Below are 15,621 nucleotides of genomic sequence, written 5' to 3'. Positions count from 1 at the left end.
TGGGATATTTTCATAGTTGTTGTAATCACTCATGCCATTATGTCGATGAGTAGCCCCCATGTCTGATACAGTCACCGAATACGGTTTAATGTTTTTTGAAAGCCACTGTTTCGGACCGCTTCGAGCTTGACAGTGCCCATTCCTCAGGCCTCCAGTGATACGTCACCAAGGTCAAGACAGCACTGCATAATATGTGGTTGAGCTGACGGACTTAAGAACAGCCAGATTAGCTGAATATATTCAAATTCTACCTCCGGAAAGGAATAGACAGAGGAACATGAATTACAGGAAACAAAAAAAAAACCACATAATTCATAAGAAATGTACATAAACATTTCAGTAGCAGTTGTCAGGCACCATATACAGGGTTCTCGCCAGCACATTTCAGCGACGGGCCGTTACACAGTCTTAACGGCCCGGCACGCTCAGTTTAAAAGATTACGCTGTGATTAGGGCCGCTACGCCAGCGCATTTCAAAGATTACGCTGTTGTTATGAGAGTGTGTGGCTCCGTCATGAGAGAGGGAGAGAGAGCAGCGTGTGTGTGGGAGAGAGGGGGAGAGCGAGATGTCCAAGCTACCTTGAATGCAGCCCGAGACGGCAGTCGGTAGAGGTGGAGAGGTGTGTAGTTGCTGGGTTGGCGGTACTGTGCGGTTCAGCCACTGTTTATAGACAATAAAGGCTGAAAAGGCTGTAGTGTTCTTCGATACGGCTGGGCTCCTGTGTCTTTGCCTCTATGGCTGCTGAGGAAGTGAAGGGGGTTAACCCCGGCTTCCTGACCACGGGCCGAACAGGAAGGGTTAACACTGTGATTAGGGCCGCTGCGCTGTTATTTTGACAGATAACGCCATGTGCATTTGTTTTAAATCGACTGGGTGCCTATCTAGGTTAATTTATGTCTCCCCACCTCAGCCGTACTTTCCTGTCGATTGACCCGTTCTCGTCTATTGCGCATGCCCACATGCGCATTCCTGTCTATTGCGCGTGCGTGCGTGCGTGCTCCCGTTTATTGCGCGCGCGTGCAGGAGGACCTGCCGTTACGCTGAAAAAAAATCCTGGCGAGAACCCTGATATAGTCACATAGGCTGCTTCAGACATTCTCAGTTAATGTTGAACATGTCAGGGTAAGGACATATGTATGCACAGTTTCAGTCTAATTTCCCATGAGGATCTACGAAGTAAGCAGCAGATCATCTCTAGTTTAAGATATGTTACTGTATCTACTAGCCACTGGAAAAGGGTAAGTGGGGTAGCATCTTTTCTCTTTTTTTTTTTTTTTTTTTCAAATTTAAACTGCTTGTCCAGCCAGCAGCAAATAGTAGGACACATCTCACCACTTAACTGGACAGAGGTTAGAGGAGGACCGTTTTAACTAGTGATACCAAAAAGGCCATTTTTTGATTTTGTACGATGTGTTTTTATGTAATTTTAAACTCATCCTGCAGCACATTAATCAGCCTCTGAATTATGTGGTTCTGCTGGAGCTTTGTACAGCTTGAGAAAACATCAGTTTAGGGTTTGAACTGCAAGTTATGCCACAGATGTGAAAGTGGTGTTTGACAGATTTAGTTGTTTTGCGGTCAGTGGGAAATCCATATTGTGGGTCCCACATTTTTAGACTTGAACTCTGGATATTTTAGCTTCTGCTTTATTTCATTTCATTTTTGAGTTTACCTTCTGTTCATTACAAGACCCACTACTTTAGAAGTGCAACCCTAACCTGCATTCCACAACATGTTTCTTTTCAGGTTGGCTGTTTTGACCCTTACAGTGACGACCCGAGGCTTGGAATTCAGAAGATCCATCTCTGTAAATATAGCGGTTATCTGACTGTAGCTGGCACGGCGGGACAGGTGACTGTTCATTTATATTTACTGCCTGGAATTTATGTCATGGGTTATACGCTGTATTCCTTTCTACTAATTCATCCGCACTGCCGCTCCATCCCATATGTTAAAAATGAGTGCATACAGAACAAGTTAAAACATTGAGTTGTACTGAAGTAAGAACAGAACAAAACCGTGTAGAAGACGGTGCTTGTTTCAAAGTGTGAAATGAGTGCAGTAGGGTGACTATGAAAGGTATTGGTTGTTGTACTGATGGAATTAAGGTTTTTTTTTTTCTTTCACTAGATATTCTATGTTATGTTAATCAGAAGTTGAAATAAAGGGTCAGACAACTATAGCAAAAGTGTGTATCCATGACCAAACTAATATTTGCTGAAGTGATTAGAGAGAGAGAGAAATTTCTTTCTTCTCTTTTTAGAGGGTAGCATGGGGCTGGTGATATTTTTAATGATCCAGTATTCTAAATATATGATGTAAAATGAGGACCCGACCACTTGGACTTAGTTTGATATCATGCCATTGTGTTTATTCACAGTTTTGGTGTGTCTTTGTAGATCCTGGTGCTGGAGCTGAATGACGAGGCAGCAGAACAGACAGTGGAGGCTAAAGTTGTAGACTTGCTACAGGGCCAAGAGGGATTCCGATGGAAGGTACAGGCCAATACTGGACTGGTTATTGGGATTAGGCTTATTCTTATCTTCATGCACAATAAGCAATTCAGCTTGTTTCTGCAATTAGAAAACCATCAGAAGGATAGAAAAGCACTGTGTGTGGCCAAATCAACTGTTCTTTTTTTTTAACGCTCTTAAAAAATGAATGCACTGGGGACCTCGGCAACACAAAAAGACCCGGAAGACCACAGAAAACAAGTGTGGTGGATGACCGGAGAATCTTCTCTCTGCTCAAGAAAACCCCTTCACAATAGTTGTTCAGATCAAGAAGACTGTCCGTGAGGTAGGCGTATCTGTGTCAAAGTCAACAATTAAGAGAAGACTTCACCAGAGTGAATACAGAGGATTCACCACAAGATGTAAATCATTGGTGAGCCTCAAAAAACAGGACGGCCAGATTAGAGTTGGTCAAATAAAAAAATCTAAAAGAGCCTGTGCAGTTGTGGAACAACATCCTATGGACAGATGAGACTAAGATCAACGTGTACCACAATGATGGGAAGAGAGCATGAAGAAGGGAAGGAACTGCTGAAGATCCAAAGCATACCAGTTTATCAGTGAAGCATGGTGGTGGTAGTGTAATGGCATTGCCATGTGTGGCTGCTAATGGAACCTGCTCTACTGTGTTTACTGATAATGTGATGAATTCTAAAGGGTTTCAGGCAGTATTCTCCACTCATTCAGCCAACTACCTCAGAGCTCATTAGATGGTGCTTCACAGCGCAGATGAACAATGACCTGAAGCACACTGCAGCAGAGTTTTTTAAGGCAAAGAAGTGGAATGTTGTGCAGTGGGCAAATCAATCACCTGACCTGGATCCAGCTGAACTGCATTTCACTTGCTGAAGAAGAAAAAACTGAAGGAAAATGCCACAAGATAAAACAGGAACTGAAGACCGTAGCAGTAGAGGCCTGACAGAGCATCACCAGGGATGAAACCCAGAGTCTGGAGATGTCTGTGGGTTCCAGACTTCAGCCTGTCATTCAGTGCAAAGGGTTTAGATTTATGACTATGGTAGTTTGTGCAGCTACTTTTGGTCCCTTAAAAATGGAGGGCACATATAAAAAATGTGTCATTCTTACTCTGTTCACCTGATTAGGATGTAAATACCTTCAAATTAAAGCTGAAAGTCTGCACGTAATGGACATCCTGATTGTTTTATTTCGAATCCATCGTGGGGGTCTACGGAGCAGAAATGCTTAAAACTGTGTCAATGTCCAAATATTTATGGACCTGACTGTATGTGGCATGATTTCTACAAAGCTACATTTTCACTACAGTGGCAAGCTGATGTTTTTAGATTTTCTCAGAAAGAGGACCAGAAACAGAGGGGAAAAAGCTGCATTTACAAACTTAATGGCCGAGTGCTGACATGTTATGAGATAAATACTTGCACTCACACTATCACAGTTTTAATGCTGTACTTGATATTTCCTGAAAGCTGTCAAATCCAATAGCAATGATTCTTTCCTGGTACATCCTTTATATCGTTTGTTATGCACTGCACCATCAAACACTGGAATTAAGATGTCTTTTTTGCCCGCTAGGGTCACACTCGGCTTGATGTGCGTGAGGAGCCAGTGCTGTTTCCTCCAGGCTTCCAGCCCTTTGCTCTGGTCCAGTGCCAGCCCCCTGCTGTGGTCACTGCCCTCACACTGCACTCAGAGTGGAAGCTGGTAGCATTTGGCACCAGCCACGGCTTTGGGTTGTATGATTATCAGCAGAAGAACAACGTCCTCATCAAGTAAGGAGATCCAGAGACGGAGAATAAAGCTTTATTTGTAAATAGAACAGTCACTGTGTTTGCTCTGTCCGGGATTCTCTGCTTCAGGTTGTAGCAGTTGTATAGTTACGTGTGCCATTTTCCTTTTACTCTGACAAATTTAGTCCACACAGATTTCCTCAGTCATTTTTTAAGTTCACATGCTATTTCCTCAGCTAATAGCCTCTTACAACTGCTTAAGTCATAATCCTGTTAAGACTGTTGTGTCTAAATGTGCATGAAAACTCATTTTCATGGTCAAAATATATATTAGGGGTGAGCACAGTATTTGTGTATGCTTCTGTTTATCACTGTATGCGCTAATTCCGTGTTTTCCAAATTGTAGGTGCACACTAAACCCCAGTGACCAGCTGGCCATGGAAGGTCCTCTGTCGAGAGTAAAGAGTATAAAGAAATCCCTCCGACAGTCCTTCAGAAGAATCCGACGCAGCAGAGTCTCTCTACGAAAACATCACGTCAACAACACTGCCAAGGTGGTATCAGGAGTACTGCTCTAGGGAGGAATAGCCCACATTCTCCTCATGTCCAGGTTGTTCCATGTTTTTCTTGACTCTCCTCTCCTTTAACAGCTCCAGGAGGCTAATGCTCGTTTAGAGGCTGAACTTGCAGAGATGGAGCTGGCTCCCGTCCAAAGGAAAATAGAAGCCCGTTCCTCAGATGACTCCTTCACCGGTCTTGTACGGACGCTCTACTTTGCTGACACCTTCCTTTCAGACAGTGAGTGTCCCTGTTAAACACTAGACTTTGCCAGTAAACTGCACTAAAAGGTCTCATCCAGAGATGAATAACTATATCACAGTAGAATTGTACTGAACAACTGGTTAGTTCCTGTTTTAATGTATGTGAAAGCATTTTCTGACATGTCTCTTCAATGTCTTACAGGTTCACATAATGCACCCTCCCTATGGGCAGGAACCAATGGTGGCTGTGTTTTTGCATACATGCTCCGCCTTCCTCCTGTTGAGCACAGAGCGGATGAACCTGTCACCGCACAGCCAGGTCAGAAACAGAACTTTTGATATTTGGGTGGAATATTCTACCACCTCCGTCCTCTTGTAACATTGTCTCCCCTCTCTTTGCCTCCATTATCCCAGCCAAGGAGATCCAGCTGATGCACCGTGCCCCTGTTGTCGGTATCGTGGTGTTGGATGGTCATGGGGCTCCTCTGCCTGAGCCACTGGAGGTGGCCCATGACCTGTCTCGTTCTCCTGACATGCAGGGCTCACACCAGCTCCTGGTCATATCTGAGGAACAGTTCAAGGTCAGAGTCACACCCACACACGAGTGTCACTTTTGTCTTCACAACATCCGACATTCTTTTTGAATGTGATCAGCGGTATTGTTGCAGTATGAGTTGCACATGGGTTGTTTGTAGCTTAGTGTGTTAAAGGTGCCATATTCTTCCCCTTTTTAGTAAATATAACGGAAGTGTCACATGACCTCCACATTATGGAGGCTATAAAGATGGTTCATTTCAGCATGACTGTACAACCTCTGCTTATAGCCCCGTTCTAAATGAGCTGTTTTAGTGTCTGTCACTTTAATTGCAGCTGAGGAAGAAGACTCTCTGCACCTGTTTTTGACAGAGCAGAGCAATATAGCTGACCGGAGGCGAGGGACCATGAGTTTCTATGGCTTCTAACTTTTGCTTTGAGTGGCCATTTTACATGGAAATATATCTGAGCACATCCATTTATTTTTAACTCATGTGTGAGTTTGCCAGACAACATTGCTGTTATAAAATCAGAATTTTAGTGGTGGGACAAAGCAGCAGTGGAAGTGCCTCTGAAATGACTACCGGTTCACATGTAGTCTTAACAGGTGATGTTTCAGTCATTATTTCATACTTATTCTAGTGTCTGACAATAGAAACAGAAAAGGCTGTAAATGATAGATAGATAGATAGATAGATAGATAGATAAACTTTATTATTCCACTAGGGAAATTTGTCTTGGGCAAAGTGCTGCAGCCACATCAACATTTATAAAAGACAAGTCATCATAAAACAACAGTAGCAGGAGTACAGCATTGAGAAGAACATGCATGTAGGATACACATTCCTGTTAAGCAGCACAAGAAAAGCAGTAAGTGCAGGTATATCAGTTCTGCAAAGCCAGTAGCAGGTACCCTAGTTAGAGCTGTGCACTGTGTGCCGGCTGTACAGTAGAACAATAGAAACGGGAATGAAGGAGAATTTTAAACAGTTACTCTTAGAGTGACACACTCTGTAGCATCTACCAGAAGGCAACAACTCATACTCTGGAAAAAAAGAGTGTGAGAAGGATCAGACAGTACTCTGTTATATTGTATTGGGAATCAAGCTGTATGAAAAACAATATGTAAGCACAGAGAGCAGAAGAGAGGCAAATGGTTGTAAAGACTGGCTGAGTTTAAGCAACACTGAAGCACTAAAGTGGACATGAAAATACAGTAATCCACACACTCGTTCGATCACTCCTAAAGTTTCTATCATCTCTGAATGGACATTCAGCAACGATGGAATACCATCAGAGCTAATGATGATGGTAGCCACATTATTTGCACAACATGCAAAGACTAAGAATTTTCCTTTAATGCACTGCGTGTTCAGTTCTTCAGAGGGTGAGAGTGCATGGAGACTTGTTTGTTCATTTTTGCAGCCAACAGTAGAACATTTGGTGTGCTTTTCTCTTGAGACATTTTAGAGCCAACAAAAGAAGCTCTAGATTTTAAATAAACCTGATGGACTGTGAGGCAGCTGCTCATTCTGAATTGCCCACCTGGAAACAGTGAGAGGGCTTTTACAAAGGGAGATTATACAATTTTGGATTGGACAGCTATCACTTCCTCTCATGCTACAGAAAAACTGAATAAATTCTTAATACCTTGTAAACCTGGGAGGTTATCTAGTCGAGAGGGGACTAGAGGAGTAGCAGTAGTTCACAGCTTTTTACTGTATTGTACCTTTGTTATCCGCAGGGGAAACTGATTTCCTTTACAACACTTCAAGTATATCCTAAGTGCAAATACAGCACCACTGAAATTTTTTGAATCTGTAAGCACAAGGCTTCAACGCAAGTTTTTGTTTAACCTTTATTTAATCAGCGACAAAAGCATACTCGTTTTATTTTTCAAAAAAACACGTGCTGATAATTGTTCTTTTGTATTTGTAGCACAGATAGAAACGGGTACGAATAATTTAAAGAAGGTTTTCTAATACACTTGTAGGGGGAAATATTGAAGAATATAGCTTCATTACTCTGTGCTTCAATATATTTCTAAGGGGTTTAAGGATCTTACTGTTTTCTTATTTAATGACAACTTTCATTTTTGAAGTGCCTCAGCCGCTGGTTCAAATGTTGTTCCAGAGGCTTTTTGAAATTGCTAAAATTATAATTAATCTCCATATTGTGTGTATATTGAATATTTACACCAAAAGAGTTACTTTCAGTTTAAATTGTGCCTTAATAGTTTGAGCTGTAGAACTTGCTTCACCTTCCCCAGGTAAAACATTGTACGTGTTAAAAATCAGTAAACTCAAATTGATGTAAGGCATGTGGAGACCTTGCATTCAAATATTTCTAAGACGAAAGAATTTGTAATGGTTTTCAACTGATGCATTGCTGTGTGTTTAGGTTTTCACCCTGCCAAAGGTGAGCGCTAAAATGAAGTTGAAGCTGACAGCTGTGGATGGCTCCCGAGTACGGAGGGTAGGCGTGGCCTGGTTCTGCAGCAGTCGGACGGAGGACTACGGTGAGAGCGGCCTCACGGTTCTGACAAATCAAGGCGACGTCCATGTGGTGTCACTGCCACATGTCAAGATGCAGGTCCAGTATCCCTGCATCCGCCGAGAGGACGTCAGCGGCATCGCCTCCTGTGTTTTCACAAAGCATGGCCAGGGTAAAAACACGCTTACACTCACATCCATACACCCTGAATAGACCTTATGCCATGCAACGCATATCCCTGTAGACTTTATCAGCTTTATGTAGCTTAGGCCTCAGATATCCCTGTGAGGAGGTGAGAACCAGACATAATTTGTTAAATTTCAAATATTGTCGTCACTATCCACAAGTGTAAACCTCTAGATATCAAGATTTCACTACAAGAAAACACATACAGGACTTCACTTGACTTCTCTTTATTGAGTAAGGGTCAAATTCAGTTCAGGGGAAATTACTGTCCTCCCCATAAACATCCCTGCTTAGAGGTTAGTACTTTAGGGAGCTTCAGGAGGGTTATGGGTGGGTTTTCAGCTCTAAACATTTCTGATCTAGGTCTACTTTACTACTTGGATTTTTTCAACAGCTCACCCCATTTGCAAAGCTTCCAATAACAATCGGCAGCAGCACAACTTGAATCTCCTTCATTGTTCCTGCTGTTGGAGTGTCTGTCCTCCCTCACTTTATACAGTGTTGTCATGCTGTATAGTTTTATGCATTACTGCTAGCATGTACCCACTGTACCTGTGTTTTCTCTGTTTATCGCTGCTTTGATTGCAGCTCTCATAAAGCCCCCATGTGCTGTTATCCTCCTCCAGGCTTCTACCTGATCTCTCCATCAGAGTTTGAACGGTTCTCTCTGTCCACCTGCCACCTAGTCGAGCCTCGCTGTCTGGTGGAGGCTCCTCTTCACTCCGGCTCCTCCAACCAACATCGGTCACAACCTGATGGAGCTTCATCTGCTCATAGGTATATGCAGGTTGACTGTTCTTCTTCTGATCTTCGTCTTTGAGTTTTCAAGAGAATTTATGCCTTTTATGTCTTCTCTGTCCTTCTAGGACCAGACAAGAAAGTGAGGATGCAGGTAAAAAGTCTGTCAGAGGCTTCAAAGAGAGTCAGTGATAATAAAAACCAGCATTTTACCCAAGCATGCATGTGCCATTGGCTGAGGGAACACTGCACATCCAGATGTCGTGTTCTGTTTGATGTTGTTTAACTTTGTGCTTGTGCTAATGTGCTGTATGTCTGTTTTTACACACATACTTTGTTTGTGGCTGACTTTACAAACGTGTCATCTGCCTGCGTGTTCCAGAAAGTGCAGCTAGACGTGTTATGGAGCATGCTTTGCTGAATGACGAGAGTGAGTACTCAAGAGAAAGAGACAGGAGTGAATGTACTGAAACTTGTAGCTGAGAAGTCCTACAGCAAGCCCACATGTCCCTGTATTTGGTCCCCTAAAGTCCTGCTTCAGTTGTAATTGCATTGTAGGCTGCCTCTCTTACCTGGTATGTCAGCTTTCTGCTCACATTGTCATTAGACACACCCACATCAGCAGGTGAACTGTCACACAGCAGTGTGTACCAAACATCATCCATTGCATGATTTGTACAACTTCCCTTTGATCCCAGCAAGCTGTTTACTCATGTGACTGAGCTGCTGTTGCAGGTCTCATGTAAAATCTAGGGTATTATGTTGAGATCACTGCTTAGTTAAAGTTGTGGTGTTCTCTTCCAGAAGTACTTCAGGAGATTCAGAAGTCACTAGAAGGAGACCAGACGTAAGTAACTACGACACATCGACTCACGTAGGTTGTTTGTTTTTATCTAGAAGCAGGTGGCCATAATTATTTCAGGTTATTTAAAATGTACAGGGAGGGGACTGATGACTCAATAAGCTAGAAATGTTTACAGCCTGTGGAAATACAAATTGTTTAGATTGCTGACAGATAATTTTACTTGCTGACAGATTTCCCTCTGCACATGTAGATGAACTTCAGGAGTCACTTAGTCTTATGAACAAACATACTTAGACATGTATGTTCTCACAAGCTCACAAACTTACAAGACATGCCCACAAACATGGGAATGAATGTCCTTACAAACATACTTAAGAATTGACTTTTACATTCAGTGCACTTACAGCAGACGTCAGTTCATCCTTGTGCAGTATCACTTACAATATCAAAGCATTTTAAATGGTACAACATGACATTTAAGCTGAACAGTGAATTTTTACTGTGAAGTTTTATTAAAAGCTACAGTTTAGATTTACTCCAATAAAAAATACAGGCCCCACAGTAGGAACTCAATGCGACAAGTGGTGGGCAATATGATGATCTTATTTTGTGAAGGATCTTAATGTGGAATATAATCTGCTTTTTAGAAGGATCACACAGATGGCTTGATAAATTACAGAGCTTTCAAATTTTCCTAGTCCACCTGCACTAAGCAAAAGTGTGACTGGTTGAGCCACTAATAGGATGACCCTCTTTCAATGCACCATGCATCGTGGAGGTGTGACCTTTTCATCTTTAGCTCTTTGTTTTGGTTTTACAACTGCAGCAAGGAAGTGAATCTTGATCAGATGCAAATAAACCTTAAAATGGCCATAATTGGTACTACAGTAAGCAGTGTTGTTGATGGAAGCTGCTTTCCATTTGCCTCAGATCCTTCCTGGAGAATAATGTGAAGAGTGCTGTTGCTTGAGGGGCATCCGGTGACAGCTGAGGTAAGACGAAGGTAGTGGAACTGTTTTTTTTCCCCCTTTGGTACTAAAACATGACATCCCATCAATAGTCTAGGAATCCTAGCATCTGTTTCTTCATGCTGTTGTTGTGCTCTCTCCTCAGAGAACGGAGATGTTGACATGTATGAAGCATACTGTAGTCCTGCAGCAGTGTTTGCCAGCTGCTCAGCTCACATAACCACTACTGACCCCTCGCCTCTGTGTGCGACTACCCCCACACCACACCACCCCACCCCACCCCATAGAGAGACACTAAAGGGCTCTTGGTAGTAGCGCTCTCTGGAGCTCCACCAAGCTGTTGAAGACTTGTGGAGCACACAGAGTTTGAAGAAGGAGACGCCACCTGTGCCTAAGGACCACACTGTCGCCACAGCATGGTCACGCTTCCCATTTAACACACAGCCACGTGAAGCACATTCCTGACATTGGACTAACGGCATACTTCATTAAGCCAGCATCCTATGACTGCCATAGATGCCTCTCGTTGAAGCAGACTTAAACACCCTCTTCATTCTGAAAGCCTTCATTGCCACCAGCCTGGGAAGGATTTGTACAATCACTATCCTCTGTGGGGCATCTCACCAGTCTTCATCTCCTCATGTGGACATTAAGCTGGAAGAAATGCAGGGAACGCTTTAAATAATGTTGATGAAAATATTTTGTTGTTTAAAGGTGATAGACTGACTTTATTAATCCCCAGAGGGAAATTCTGTGATGTGGTTCGTGCCTGTCTTCTGAAACCTCACATTTAATGTACGGAGGCCCACTTCTGCCATTAAATGAAAAAAAAAAGATGAAAAGTTAAGACTGACTTAAAAAAAATCTAAACTACTCGCTCTCAGTCCAAATTATGAGATACTAGATTAAAGTTGAGTTGAAGTCAAAATGTTATACACTAACTTTATACTATGTCTTTTTGAGTTAAATTAATCCCAAGTGATCGATTCAGACAAAGGAAATCAAATTTTTAGTTTTTGTCTTTTTGCTTCATTGTTTCTGAGCTTTAAAATCATGAAACATTGAGTAAAATTGTTTAGTAATTTTGACTTAGTACCTTAATTCAGTGTTAAAAATTCAAAGTTAATTTAAACATTGTGTTATGTCATTTTTTTAGGACTCTCATACCTTCCATAAAGCATGTTAAGTCATTATTTGTATTTAAATATTTTGACCTAATTTTTTGTTCTAATTTTTTTAACTCTGCTCATAGTTTTTACATGCATGCAGGTTTTCAATATTTATTCAATCCCATACTTCCTGCTTGACTGTTTTGCTTACTGGTATTGTAATTTGAACTCGAGTCATAACTTTGCCTTACAGTCAAACTTTACTGTTAAAAGCTGACAAAATTTCATCTTTCTTGTTTTTTTTTTCCTTTAAGTTTTGACTTTATCGAGCTACTCATTCAGATGAACAATCGAGGGAAAATCATTGGTGATGCCCCAGACAGAAAAACAGGACAGGGAAGTTGTTTTGTGTATGTTTGAATCACACTGATGTTAACTTTTGTTGTTGTTATGTACTAAGTAAAAGCATTACACACTGTATTGTGCCCCTGTACACTGCTAGCACAGCCCAGTCACCACAATCCACTCTAAGATAAACCGGCCATAGGTACTTCTGCACTACTGCAGAGCTCACAATGCTGTAAGTTTTGGGGGGGGGGATTAGCTTTCTTATTTTCTTTGTTTTTGTTTTTTTAAAACAATGTTTTTTTTTTGTAAACCTGTTTTTATGCCAGCAATGAATAATGTAATTTAGGAATGTAATTGTAAACTATTGTAGTGAATTTTTTAATATATATATATATATATAGAGAGAGAGAGAGAAAGAGTATGTATGTGACTCTGTACCTGTGGGCCTGTTTTAATTGGGGTTGGCTGCTATTTAGACCACACAAGGAAATATTTTGGTACTGTGTCTCAGTATGCTGGGTATTTTAGCATCAGCGTAGAATCTATTTTTGTAGTGAACTGATTGCCCTAATTGTTTTTGTTTGCAAGTAGCTTCACACTACAGGATAATTATTATTACATGTTTTTCCCAAAAATGAATGTCTGGTTTTATTTTCTTTCCACACTGACATCTGTATTTTATAAGCTGATGGTTTTCTACAGAATTTATCTCTGCTATGCTGCAAAGAAATTCTTGACAGAGTATGGCAGTGTTTCCAAGTCTGTATGCTGCACTGAACTGGAAAAGAAAGCATAACGTTTAGACTCTCAACCCTGCATTTTGGCCTGACTAATGATATTCCAAAGCTCCGTCTTCTTTTTCAGTCTGTTTTTCTTCCAGAAGCTGAGCTATAATCTTGGTCTTTGTGAGCCACAATGGCTGGTCCATCTCTGGTGAAGTGGATAAAGGAGGCATCAGTTGTCATACATGCACAGCCCAGAGTTTTTATCATCCATTATAGAATGAGTCGCTTTGTCTGCTAATTGCCTTGAGCCACGATGGCTCCTTTGCAACCTGAGCTGCCTAAGGACCTGGCTGAGACCTCAGAAGCTAACAGCGGCTGCTCTGTCAGTAGATGACCATGCAAGATGAGTCTGCCATTTGCAGCTTGAAGCTGTTAAATGGGCTTTAAATTGGTGGCTGGATCCCTGGGTGCCTCAGGTTATGATTAATGACATCCTTTTTTTTTTTTTTCAGCTCACAGTTTGATAGTTTGAGTTTTGCAAAATAGTTTCTTCTGATAGAAAATTACTGCTAGATGCACTCATTCTGGTGTAGCATGTTGGTTTATAAAGTGCAATCTGATGAGGACCCATGCCTAAAATAGAAAAGAGTGAAACGTACATACTATAGTGAAGTAGCACATCTTGCTTTTTTGTCGTCGTACTCTACAAAACTGGATTGGACAAGAAACCTCCAAGTTTAAGTGCAGCCTTTACACTTTTTAAACATTTTAAAATCTACATCAGATGATCAGGGTACGAGTTTAATCCCCTCTTACGCGTACATGACCAATCAAAAATGATCAAGATAAACACAAATCTGGAGATACTTCTATAGAACATCAAATTCAGTAGTTTGTTTCAAAGACGTCACATGCATTTATTAGTCTATTGACTTCGGTATTTAAGTACTGTTAAATGATTCATTGTTGTTACACATACTGTGTTCTTTATTGCATTTACTTGGTGTGTCAATAGATTTTTTCCACTATATACATAATCTTTGAAATATGCACTAAGCAGCATGACTTAAATCAATCTCAGTAGCAGTCAAAAGCTTGGACACAAGCACTGTTTTATTTTTCTATTTTGTACAGTGTACAACAAGCCTTTTGACATCACTGTTAAATAACAAATATGGAACTGTAAACAAAGTGCAAGGAAATGATATGTTTTAAATTTTAGGTTTTAGTAATAGGAGCAACCAATTGTTAGACCGTCCAGAAAAAACGCGATTATGCGATCGCATGAGTTCCCGCATTAATCACCAAAATGCTGCTGATTATGCAGGCGTCAATTATTTCCCAAAAGGCCGCATAATCCCGCAAAACAGCGCATAATTCCCGCAAGAATCTAACATTTCCACGAAAAAAGAGAAATATGCGGGTCCCGCTTGATTTCAGAATTTCCGCATAAAATAAGAAAACTATAACCAATATAAATGGAGCTGTGAGCGAGTTTTTATGTGACGCCCGGCCTGACGTCATCAGTTCGCGCATTCACACACACACACACACACACACACACACACTAGAAGCACGAGCTGATGCGAGCGCGGTGCCAGTGTTGCCAACTTAGCGACTTTCTCGCTAAATCTAGCGACTTTCCAAAGCTTTCTAGCGACTTTTTTTTGTCAAAAGTGACTAGCCACAAATCTAACGACTTTTTCTGCCGTTTTGGAGACTGACAGGAAAACTCGGATCATTCTGCAGCTACTGTCCTCAACAAGCAGCAGGTGCTGCTGTGAGCTTCTCCCCCTCCCAAAGCACAGACTGTCAGTCCAGTAACCCCGCAGCAGTCCCAGTGTCTGATTAGAGGACACATCCACCCGCAGCCAGATGGCAGGTGAATCGCGCATATTTTTGCATATTTCACAACTATTCGCATACTTTGCAACTCTCCGCAATTTCCCCGCATAAAATGGCATAAAAACCTCGCATATTTATTCGCATAATCAAGGACTTTAGCCCGCATAATCAACGATTTTAGCCCGCGTTTTTCTGGAGGGTCTAATTTGTGTTGACAGCTTTGCATACTGTTGGCAGTTGGATTATTAGCTCGATGCGTTTGTCTCCTGGAATGGTTTTTAGTTAACAGGCCAAAAATTAAGCATCAGTTGTGCTGTGCTGGAAAACAGATGGGATACACTGAGCAGCCTTATTCTTCGTCGATTCACCAGCATAACCATCAACTCTCGAGCCAATTTGCTGCCAAGATTATTTTACACTGCTGGGAATGACGCTAATAAGAAAATTGATTATTACATTGCTATTTATACAGAGAATATTCAATCATTAACATTAATTTCACTTTGATTTGGCCAAAAATGAGTAGTATCCTGTAGTATAGGACGGTATCAGGCATGAATGCACTCCAATACAATATCATGTAGGATATTTAAACAGCTCTAAAATAATTTGTAAAATAATCATATTAACAGTTTTTACCAGCATTCCTGTCTTGCATCATTTGCAGGAGGAGCTCTTTTTACCATCGTAAATTTGTATATTCTTGTAGCTCTCTATTAAAACATTCTATTGGCTGAAGCAGCAACACACGATTGATTCATTTATAGTAGAAGAGTCACACGGTGCCTTAAACGCCTCCTTTCATGTTAACACACGAAAGGAGAAAGTCTGAGATAACAAATAAAATCGATAACTACCTTCAAACTCTGAACTGTTTACCTGATGTAGG

The 15,621-nt window shown here is 41.3% G+C and overlaps 1 protein-coding gene across 1 annotated transcript in view; it reads left to right on the top strand.

Annotated features, from left to right (window-relative positions):
* llgl2 (LLGL scribble cell polarity complex component 2) overlaps window positions 1–12,801 on the top strand; it is a 42,121-nt gene extending 29,320 nt beyond the window's left edge. The window contains exons 14-27 of the mRNA XM_022211913.2: window positions 1,748–1,852; window positions 2,401–2,496; window positions 4,066–4,262; window positions 4,627–4,774; window positions 4,871–5,018; window positions 5,184–5,300; window positions 5,396–5,562; window positions 7,916–8,180; window positions 8,821–8,971; window positions 9,061–9,086; window positions 9,315–9,362; window positions 9,737–9,779; window positions 10,668–10,729; window positions 10,851–12,801. Of these exons, the coding sequence (XP_022067605.2) occupies window positions 1,748–1,852; window positions 2,401–2,496; window positions 4,066–4,262; window positions 4,627–4,774; window positions 4,871–5,018; window positions 5,184–5,300; window positions 5,396–5,562; window positions 7,916–8,180; window positions 8,821–8,971; window positions 9,061–9,086; window positions 9,315–9,362; window positions 9,737–9,779; window positions 10,668–10,707 (1,551 nt within the window). The 3' untranslated portion in view covers window positions 10,708–10,729; window positions 10,851–12,801. The remainder of the gene's footprint in view (window positions 1–1,747; window positions 1,853–2,400; window positions 2,497–4,065; window positions 4,263–4,626; window positions 4,775–4,870; window positions 5,019–5,183; window positions 5,301–5,395; window positions 5,563–7,915; window positions 8,181–8,820; window positions 8,972–9,060; window positions 9,087–9,314; window positions 9,363–9,736; window positions 9,780–10,667; window positions 10,730–10,850) is intronic.
* The last annotated feature ends 2,820 nt before the right edge of the window (window positions 12,802–15,621 follow it).

Source organism: Acanthochromis polyacanthus, chromosome 19, assembly GCF_021347895.1.
Source record: "Acanthochromis polyacanthus isolate Apoly-LR-REF ecotype Palm Island chromosome 19, KAUST_Apoly_ChrSc, whole genome shotgun sequence".
NCBI lineage: Eukaryota > Metazoa > Chordata > Actinopteri > Pomacentridae > Acanthochromis > Acanthochromis polyacanthus.
This window is presented reverse-complemented; position numbering and strand designations above follow the sequence as displayed.